The 11,210-nt window shown below is 41.9% G+C and overlaps 1 protein-coding gene across 1 annotated transcript; it reads left to right on the forward strand.

The window, feature by feature from the left end:
• Nucleotides 1-619: 619 nt before the first annotated feature.
• Nucleotides 620-10,569, forward strand: gcdhb (glutaryl-CoA dehydrogenase b). The gene is made up of 12 exons (XM_086185497.1): nt 620-776; nt 1,822-1,934; nt 2,320-2,352; nt 2,471-2,611; nt 3,406-3,468; nt 4,405-4,575; nt 4,730-4,859; nt 6,003-6,219; nt 6,363-6,466; nt 8,218-8,343; nt 9,021-9,181; nt 9,389-10,569. The coding sequence occupies exons 2-12, from the start codon at nt 1,835-1,837 to the stop codon at nt 9,460-9,462; spliced, it is 1,320 nt and encodes a 439-aa protein (XP_086041623.1). The 5' UTR covers nt 620-776; nt 1,822-1,834; the 3' UTR covers nt 9,463-10,569.
• The last annotated feature ends 641 nt before the right edge of the window (nt 10,570-11,210 follow it).

Below are 11,210 nucleotides of genomic sequence, written 5' to 3' on the forward strand. Positions count from 1 at the left end.
CAGGTCGCCAGTCCATCGCAGGGCCAAAATAGAGAGACAGACAACCATTCACACTCACAGTCACACCTACGGTCAATTTAGAGTATCAATCAGCCTAGTCCCCAAATTGATGTCTTTGGATGGTGGGAAGAAGCCGGAGTACCAGAGAGAACCCACACAGGAACAGGGAGAACATGGAGACTCCACACAGAAAGATCCTGTGCCAGAGCCGGGACTCTCTGAACCTTCTTGCTGTGAGGCCACAGTGCTGACCACTGCACCACCGTGGAGCTTGATTCAAGCTCTTTATATGAAAAGTCTCTCTAGTGTTAAACTATAACGTGTGGTTAGTGAATGATTACAGGAACATCCTTGCCTACTTTCGGATCAGTTTATCTGCTGCAAACAAAATGAGTGTATAAGGGATGTCAAGTGTGTTTGCCGCCACCCCCCCTCTGGGAACTGGCATTTACATACCCTGGTTTTCAATGCCTCACGCCTCCACCCCCTAATGGACCAATCAGAGCCATTGGCGTTGATAGATGGGTCTAACATCATACGGTTTTTTGTTTCAGTCACAGAATTCCACATTATTGTACTATGTTAAAACAAATGAATGGATTTTGTTTCATAATATTTGATATTGCACACTGTCACATGATGACGTCGCACTACAGTTTGCCGAGTTTGGGGGTGCATTGCGTGATGACGTCATTGTTTGCTCCTTGAAACTGTCAGGCAGACGGAGGGGAAGCGAGGGCAAGGATTTTTTTTAATTATTATTCCTCTGAAGACAGGTACATTTTCCTTCCCTTCACAAACCGACGCGAATTAAATTTAGCTTCGCTCGCTCTTACACTTATTAGGTAAAATGAACGTTCGAAAATCATCTGTTGATACCCGAGTCAAACGCTTGTTGGTGCTAGCTGACGTTGTTAGCTAGTAGCTACTGTAAAGTTATCTAAGGCCACCAAGGTTAGCCTAGCTTAGCTGTCCACTCTGGAGGACAGACTTCCTTATGAGATAGTCAAGTAAACTGAATGCGTGTCAAAGAAACTGGTAGCAATGTGCTTCCAACAACCTACTACGAAAGCTAATCGTGACATTTCGATGTTTCAAATCGTGCTCAACTATGTTCGTAACGATACGGAATTATATCGGTGCTGATCTAGGGTTGTTATTGGAATCTATGACTTAATAGTGACAGGACTGCAAGTGTCTTTATCGCTTGTAGTTATTATTGATTTAGGTGCCATTCACTGACTTCGATTTCGGTCACTGTCCTGTCATATGCTTGGTTTTGGACTGCCGTGATCGCCACATACACACAGACCGACAGTGTGGCACAACCTGTGTCTTCAGTGAATCATCTCAGTCAGAGATACAGAGATATAGGTTCTTTTCTCTGTTAATACTGCAAAATTACTAAATATTAGTACAGAATGTGTAGCCTAGTAATCCAGCATGTGCATTATTTTGAAAATCAATTATTCTCAAGGACATATAATGTAGTTTAGGGATGGAAATTCAAGCAGAAATACTACTTGATATTCCCCGGAACTATTTTACAGTTTTTGTAAAGGTTGGAGCTAATGAGCCATCCATGGTGTGTGTTCAGTAGATATACGCAGTCTAATTTAACTTGTATTTCCATCTGGAACCAAAACATTATGGTTCACTGGTATTGAGCCTTGAGTTATGCTTTGAACTGTTCAGTACCTACGAATTAAAAAAAAGAACTAAACTTAGTGTCGATCGCAAATTGAAGGTTAATGGACAAACTCCACCTTGCCTCGATGAACCAGTGTCAGTATTGAATGCGTGTCCGTGATTATTTTCCAGACTGATCTCCATCATGGCATTGAGGAGTGTGTGTCGTCTCTTGGCCTATCCTCAGAGATGTTCCATCATATCAATATCCAGAGCCCAAGGAACTGCAGCAGCAGCCAAATGGGGTTAGTAGCTTATCAGAGATGACATGTCATCAAGACACATTTCACTACCCACAGTGGCATCTTAACATCCAAATAGAAGCAGCCCACTGCTGCATTGGTGTGAGTGTGTGGGTCGTGTGGCATTTGAAGTGAGCTTCTTCATTTAATGGGATACCTCCAGTTGGACTTGAAGAATTACTTCACTGAGAAATGCATTGTGCACTCAAAAGGGAAAGATGAGGTAAAGATGAAGATGAACTGTTGATATTTATTTTACAAAGAAGTGCAGCGTAAGGATCCTTGACTTGTACAGCAGTAAATGTGCTTTCCACGGTCATCTTTATCGACTTCTGAGCTATTTTAGAGGGATGAAGTGGTTGTCATTTGATATTTTTGTATCTTACAGATGCAGAGAAAAGTGAGAGGAGGTCCAAAGCGCGTATGTGTTGTCAGCTACCTATTTTTAAAATTCATCTTAATATTGACGTCACCAAATCCTGATATCAACAATTTAACATTTATTTTTAAGTTGTATTGAATTATTCCTTTTCTAATAGCAAAAGTGCAGTTCAGCTGGCGCGATGGTCTGGACCTGGAGGGCCTTCTGACAGAGGAGGAGATTATGATCCGAGACTCCTTCAGGACGTACTGCCAAGAGAAGCTCATGCCTCGTGTCCTTTTGGCGAACAGAAATGAAGGTGAAAGGCTGTATGATATGATATATATGTATGCATGCTTGAGGTCGAGTCCTTAAACTGTTAGATCAGATTTTCATTCAGCTTTAACCCCTTCCTGAATTTCCTTTGAGCATAGACTCCATTATGCTGATGGAAAAATACTACTATCCATCCGTCCATCCATCCATTTTCTACCGCTTATCCTGTTAAGGGTCGGGGGGGGGCCTATTCCAGCAGCCTTCAGGTGAGAGGCGGGATTCACCCTGGACAGGTCACCAGTCCATCGCAGGGCCAACACATAGAGACAGACAACCATTCACACTCAGCCTACGGTCAAGTTAGAGCATCAATCAGCCTGGTCCCCTCTTGATGTCTTTGGACTGTGGGAGGAAATTTGGGAAATCTGTACATGATACAGAATAAAATTCTTTTCCCGCATTCAGGTGAGCAGAGGGCTAACTGGAAATAGCCACCTCTGTATGCCTCCTCCTGGCAGTGTGAGAATGCCACCACATACACAAACACAGTCCAGAGTGAAATCCAGCAAGGCTTGTCTGGCTGCAAGGAGCTTGATAGTTATTGTTTCAACTCATTTGGTGAGAGCTTGAATGTTAGGGATCTTCATTTTTATGAAAATATGATGCATTATAGCTTTAATAATTGTCTTGTTTTTTAATAGGGAAAAAACCCCTCTATTTTCAGCATCTCATATGTGATAATTTGCTGCTTTTTATTTTCTGAAGTGATGAATGAAGTGATATGTGCAGATTAACCACCAAATAACAAGATAAGTCCTCTTTTTTTCCCTTGTTCAGTGTTCCACAGAGAGATCGTGTCAGAGATGGGGGAGATGGGGGTCTTGGGCCCCACTATTAAAGGTAAGTCTGGATGACCCTCATAGAATAGACCTCAGCTTGGTGTCTATCCTACCATGTTGTTTTTGAGTTTTGTGGTTTCAGCTTTCTGTTGTGTAACAGCCACATTAGGATGGAATGGACTTTGCGCACCTGCTGTGTTTGCTGTGCAGACACTCCAGTGTGTCTGTGATAAAACCGCTGCTCAGTCCGTGTCATTTGACTTCATTAACTTATATGAATGCTTATCAAGTTGATATTCACATGGCATTTTGTTTTAAGGCTCATTTTTTAAACTAAATTGAACATGCAGACATTCAGCTGATCAACAGGCAACAGCCGCTAATGACAGCGAGACATGCATACAGAGGTTTGGACATGCTCAGCCCCCTAAGACATTATGAAATGAGTGACCATTGATATGACTTTCTCATATGGTTCTTGTTGCTAGACAGATGTAGATATTTATCTTAGTAATGTTAGGCATTGTTTTGAGTCCACTGCAAAATCATGGCTATATTTTGGAGTTAATTTAGCATCCCTCATAATTACTCCTGAACATTTTTAGGAGTGTCGGGTTCATAGGAGCCCCTCACAAGGTTTAAATCACTTGTGCTGGTCAAACATGAATTGATATTCATATAGAAATCGCAGTGTGAATATGTGAAAAATGTAAATAACCAAGTAAGCACACAAGGGAAATATAATATAGAAAATTAAATTTAAACAGGCGTTTAAACATGAACAAGATCTGTACTTCATTATACCTTCATTGATCAGGAGCTATAGAGAATAATTCAGATTTTTGAGCACCTGATTTTGCTTGTGTTTTCAAGTATTTATAGACATATTGGCTTCAACCAGAAATCAGATTTTGTGAAAGTTTTTCAAAAATCTCTTCTGTAAATGAAGTGCTTTGTTGGAGGACTGACGCTTCTTGTTCTTGTCTGTGATACAAAGGGTATGGCTGTGCTGGGACAACCTATGTGGCCTATGGTTTGATTGCCAGAGAAGTAGAAAGAGTGGACAGCGGCTACCGCTCCGTCATGAGTGTGCAGTCCTCACTGGTCATGCATCCCATCAACGCCTACGGTACAGAGGAGCAGAAAGAGAAGTACCTGCCCAAGCTGGGTAAGAACACAGAGAAATGGAAAACACTTATTAAATATTTATCGCCAGAAAACCTGAATTACAAAGGAAAAAAGACTAACAGGCTTGGAAAAGTACCAAGAAAATTATACATATATCAGACCCCTCATTGAACTCCTTTGTAATCAACCCTCAGCCCGTGGAGAGATCCTGGGTTGCTTCGGCTTAACGGAGCCTAACCACGGCAGCGACCCCAGCAGCATGGAAACCAGAGCCAAATACAATCCATCCAGTGGCACCTACACCCTCTCTGGCTCCAAGACTTGGTGAGGAGCATCTTGATTCATGCACAAACGCCACACATCATTGAAACATTATTTAGGGTTTTGATTGGATTACAGGGTTTACAATTATCAAGTTGCATTATCTTCAGCATCACTTCTGAACTTGTTTCGCTGATCACACTGTAGCGAAACGACAATATGTCACTGACAAATGCAAATTGTGCAGTCTGATCAGAAGTGTTTGTGTGTGCGTGTACGAACAAGGCTAGAAATAAGTTAAGATAATATGGATGAATTCTGAATTGAATGGGGATCAATTTGTTTGTTTTTTAAGTAATCTAATCCTGTCCTTGTCCTTTTTTTGCAGTATGGATGTAGAACAAGTCTACAAATCTTTTCATAATGGTTTTAAAAAACCTGTAACCTGTTGGAACCAGCAGTAACCCTGTAAACCTGTTTCGGCTCTCGGGGCTGTGTGGGTTTGGCATTCCTCAGCAGCAACTGGATGCCGACGCGAGAGAACACAGCATATGCAAATTTACCTTTGATTTAATATTGTTAATACCCCAGGGTATACCTTCCAAAATTTTAAAAGCATAACGTTTGAGAAAAGACAAAATGTGGCATTATTAAAACGCATGACTGCAGGGCCACTGCATTGCTTGAGGTAACCAGGTGAGGTGGAATCCTAACATTTGCTTATCTAAAAATCTCACCTCTTCTACCTGCAAACCTCAAAAATCCAATTTATGAAAAAAGATCAAATGAGTAGTTATGCATCGATAATGAAACTCTGGGCTGATGTCGTTCAAAAGGATAATTCGGCCATCTGACAGTGCTGATACAGATGGTTTTTATTTTTACGTTTGTTAGCATTGTTTTTGTGCCAGGGGGGAAACAAATCCCTGTGGAAAACTAGCTCAACTCCTTGTGTACGTCAGCCCTCCATCACACCATCTTTAAGGACAAATTCAGCTTGACACATTTCTGTGGTAAATACAATCATAGCAACCTTTCACTGAAACACATAATGCCACCGTATTTGTTGATGATATTCAACAAGGCAAATATTGTCTGACATCAGTGCATCCATGGAAACAATTTAAGGACTCATTCATGTCCAGCATATTTATAGTTGAAATAAAGAAGGCACTTTGTAAGAGGTTCCCTTTCCTCCAACTTCAGGATCACCAACTCTCCAGTGGCAGATATCGCTGTGGTCTGGGCCAAATGTGATGACGGGAAGGTCCGCGGCTTCATCCTGGAGCGCAGCATGAAAGGCCTTGCCATGCCAAAGATTGAGGGGAAGTTCTCTCTGAGAGCTTCCGCCACTGGTATGATCCTCATGGATGAGGTGGAGGTTCCTGAGGAGAACCTGCTTCCCAAGGTGTCTGGCCTCGGGGTAAGTGAAGTGTTGAAGTAGTGATTGGTCATAGTGTGTGTCTCACAGAGTCATTTGTCCATCTTCTTTCAGCTATGTTTTGGATTGATGTCAACATTTACTACGGGAGTACTTAACTGTCCCATTCGTCTCACTGATTCCAGGGTCCGTTTGGCTGCTTGAACAACGCCCGTTATGGTATTGCGTGGGGAGCTCTGGGTGCTGCAGAATTCTGCTTCCACGCAGCTCGTCAGTACACACTGGACAGGTCAGCAACAGCCTTTGATGTGGGATCCACTTGGGTCATACTCACAGTTAATGCTCTGAACCAGATGGAATTTTCGGTTCTTTGTTTCTGGTAGAGACTTTAAGAGTTCCAAAAGGGCTTTTGGCAGCTATTTTGAATTCAGTCTTGTTTTAGTTGACTATAATCCCTACTTATTTTAGTCTCGTTTTAGACTTATTGGCCCTCATTTATCAGTGGAGTGTAGAGACTGGTGCAGATCTGAGTGGAGGAATCGTCTCACAACTCATGTGATTGATGAACCTAATCATGCCTCGCTGATTGTAGTGTATGAATGATCTGACATTGATGAATTCGGCAGCAGCAAACAGTCACTTAAATCTTACAGCCCAATATATATTTAGGGTTTGGAAGCCTTGACACTTGAGTTTACGACATGGTGAAATATAATCCAGCCTAGGGGAGGAACTTCTCCGACCTGGAGTTCGAAGTCTGCATGTCACGGGATCAACTGAACCTGCTAGTCTGATGTGACTGACTGATTGGGATATTAAATGAAGTCGGAACAGATGGTTTAGATCGAAACCACAGCTGTACGGTCAACAGGGTTGCTGTCGTCATTCCGATGCCAGCAGATGTTTGAATATTTAACTGACTGATTCCCCCCATCGTTGCTAAATGATGAGTCGATAGTCTGAGGGGTGCGTAGCTGGGCTTATGTCAGTCACAATGCCAGAGGAGATGTTGTCCACATAGGAGCATCAAATAACATCCCCTGCTGACTCAAAACTGCCATCTACCAGTAAGGAACCCCACCCATTGTTCAGTGACCAGGACCTGTGTGTGTATAAGTACATTGTTTTCCCCATATTTTATGATGTAAAGCAGAATAGTGAGGAGATGAGTCCATCTGTGCAGGACATCCTTCTGTCCTGGTGATCACCGTGACCTCTATTTTTAAGTGAATATGTGCCTTCATGTGCTAGGATGACCATCACAGTAGTCTCTCAGCAATCCTCCCACAGCTTTACTGTGACACACGACAAGGTCTCACCGACTTGCTAGCCCTGGAAATGTGCACACAGTCTGATCTTTGTCATGAGATCTGATCCGAGCCTCTGCTCCTGTCCACATTGATGAATGGTGGGTGTGAAATGATTGTGCCCCCAACATATGTGCAGATGTAGTCTTGACAAAAATGCACATTACTTTTGGTCACATTTTAATAATGAGATTATTGCTTGTGTCACTCTTGTTTTGGTCTAGTTTTTCGGTATAAAAATGACTATTTGGGGCTGCACGGTGGTGCAGTGGTCAGCACTGTGGCCTCACAGCAAGAAGGTTCTAGGTTCTAGTCCCAGCTCGGGCACAGGATCTTTCTGTGTGAGTCTCCATGTTCTCCCTGTTCCTGCTGGGTTCTCTCTGGTACTCCAGCTTCCTCCACAGTCCAAAGACATCAAGAGGGACCAGGTTAATCCAGACTCTAAATTGACCGTAGGCGTGGCTGGGAGAGCCAATGGTTGTCTGTCTCTATGTGTTGGCCCTGCCATGGACGATGACCCTCAACAGGATAAGCGGTAGAAAATGGATAGATGGATGGATATAATGACGATTTAAAAAACCCAATAACCAAGTTTAGTTGGTTGAAATCCAGTTTTTTTAACAAGAAGACATTTTTGACAGATATTCACATGGCATTTGCTGGATTTGATCTTTTAATGATGAACAAGCAGATAATCGTGGGTTGTTGTTTTTGTTTTTTTTGTCTGACTCAGGATCCAGTTTGGCGTGCCACTAGCAAGAAATCAGCTGATGCAGAAGAAGATGGCCGACATGTTGACAGAGATCACCATCGGCCTGCAGTCCTGTTTGCAGCTGGGAAGACTCATCGATGAGAAAAAGTAAAGATGGCTTCAGCTCCATCTCCCCCCCGTGCTGGTCTCATGGCTGATATTTATTTTAGTCCAGTTTTGCTTAAGTCTCTTCTTATTTACTCATAATCAAAGATAAGGAAACAATTATGAATAATATGTTTGTGCTTTTCCAAATGTTTTGTAAAAGAAGGAAAACATTATTTGTAAATGCACACATTTTTCAGCATGCACAAAATGTGAATATCAAAAACTATTATTTGAATAAGGAGTAAAATATCAGCATATCACACTGTCAAAACAAAAATCAAATATCCTGCATCCATCATATATTAAAAGAAAAATCCGTAAAATGACCTCTTTTTTTTTTTCTTTTAGGCCTGTAGAAGCTTTGGAAAATTTAGGCAGTTTATTCACAAATCCCTAGATATTAGAGTGGCTCATTTCAGATCAGTGGAGAAAAGCTGCGCTGGCTAGCCTTCATTCATCTGTTTAACTTGTATCAAATCACATCATATTTTCACAGCATTCAGAGAGTGTGAGGTCATGAAAGTTTGCCTCAAAGTCATGGAAATGTTTCTGAACACTGTTACAGTTCACCATGAGGGGGCATGAATATCCTTCTGTTCTTCGCTTTAAACAGTTGTTGAGTATTAACATTGTTAGCAGGCTGCTAGTGAAAAATAAATGTGTGTTTTTGTCAACAGAGCAGCCCCAGAGATGATCTCCATGCTGAAGAGGAACAGCTGTGGTAAAGCCCTGGACATCGCCAGGCAGGCCAGAGACATGCTGGGGGGCAACGGCATCTCAGACGAGTATCACATCATCCGCCACGTCATGAACTTGGAAGCTGTCAACACATACGAAGGTGAGCAGAGGAATCTGTCCACAGAAGCTTGCTGAAGTCAGAAAAAGGCAGAATGGATGTGTTGGAGTGGGTTCTAACAACACACATTGATGACTCTGTGTGTGTGTGTGTGTGTGTGTGTGTGTGTGTGTGTGTGTGTGTGTGTGTGTGTGTGTGTGTGTGTGTGTGTGTGTGTGTGTGTGTGTTCATTCTGATGCTCATCTACAGGTACTCATGACATCCATGCCTTGATCCTGGGAAGAGCCATCACAGGCCTGCAGTCCTTCACTGTGGGCAACTAGATCCCACTGCTGCGCTAAACCACCAGGTGGCAGCAGTCAAAAATGAAACTGTGGAAGAAGACACTACAGCGGTTAAATTAATTTGTATGACTGTTCATTTTGAAAATGGCAAGGTTTGTTTTCTCTCAGGTTTGTAGCTTCTAAATATATCTGAGTGATTTTATTTTGCGAGAAATTACAAGTCCCATTTGAAGTCGGTCTTGTAGAGTGGAGTGAATCCAAAAGTAAACAAGAGGGCTATTTTTCTACTCACCATGGCAACACCATAGAAGCTTTCCCTCCCTGTATAGGCTATAAGCGAATTGTTGTAATGGTTCACTTTAGTGAAGTACAAAGCTACAGGCGACTGATGTTTAAGGTCGCTCGGCTCTACGGTGGATTTATAAATAGGGATGCACCGATTGTGGCATTCTTTGCTGATATAGATGATGAAAATAATAATTTGGAGGCTAGTTGATGCTGATACTGAAGGGTTTGTTTGTGTTATATTTGTTAATTTGCCCGCACGATAACATGATACTTCCTCTTGCAATATTTCTGTTAAAACAGATGTTTTAAACCGATTCACCTGATGTCATTTGTGATGAAGTTGCATGGTACAAGTGTGTCAGATGGTACAGGGTTGCAGGGTAACCCTTCTTCTTTTGGGACATGACCTCAGTGACTACGATGTGATGTATTGTGGCTGAAACGTGGATTACCCTGCGACGCTGATCTCACAGCATCTCTAAGGACAGCATAAGTGCTGCACGCTGCTGAAACAACAGTTTCACAGCAACAGATACACATCGGCCACAGCCATTTTTGATTGCCATCTCGTGTGCTGACAGTTGTCAGTGAGGCAAATATCGGCTAATGTATCGGTGGATCCCTGCTTATATCGCATCAAAGCATAAATAATCACAGTTTGACGAGAGCTGCATGAGCAGCTTTGTCCTTTGTGACAGGTGATCCAGTTACACAGATGTCGTTGCTGCAGTTACTATTTTCCAGCACTTTACCAGCTCCCCCACCAGGATGTCATGACTGCATGGTTGTGGTTCCCATGAGGTCAAAGGTTGTCATCAGAGCTTTTAACAAATAAAAAATAATTTAGCAGTTTAAAAAGTGAGTTTGTAAAGTTTTTGTTTTCTCAGTGGTTGATGGACCTTTTTTGTTTCTCTTTTTTGAAGGCATAAGGTGAAAGTACAGAATTATGTGCAGTCATATTTATGACACAATTGCATTGAAAATACTGTTCAGGTGAAAGTTCCATTTCCCTGGTGAAATGAAGGTAGTTTTAACTTCACTCAAGTGTCCTTGAGTAATTTTGAGTGTTGTGAGATGAGTTTAGGGTTATCTTCATTTTTGGATTTGTCACCTAATCATGGCTGTGTTTTGAAATCTGTGAAACTTTACCCCTTTGGGTCTTGACCATTTACATACTGTAAACTATCTGAGAGGTCTAGAAAGGGAACTGGATCGTGAATGAGACAGGTCGCTGACCACACACAAGCCTTAAATAGAGAAAACACTCGTTTTATTCCACACCGCGTTGTATTGGAAGAGAAAATCTGACGTCTCATTGTGTAGATCTGAATTGACAACGCTTGTTGGGTCAACAGGTAAAAAGCAGGATATTTTCCTCTGAAATGTGTGGTGCACTGAAAGGATACACTCACTCCACAATTCAATACCATCACAATGTGCCACTTTAATATATTACTTTGATATATTTTGCAATTCTACTTTAATTTTGAATCAATATT

This window comes from Aulostomus chinensis, chromosome 18, assembly GCF_037954235.1.
Source record: "Aulostomus chinensis isolate RoL2024-O1b breed Wild chromosome 18, RoL_Achi_v1.0, whole genome shotgun sequence".
Taxonomy (NCBI): domain Eukaryota; kingdom Metazoa; phylum Chordata; class Actinopteri; order Syngnathiformes; family Aulostomidae; genus Aulostomus; species Aulostomus chinensis.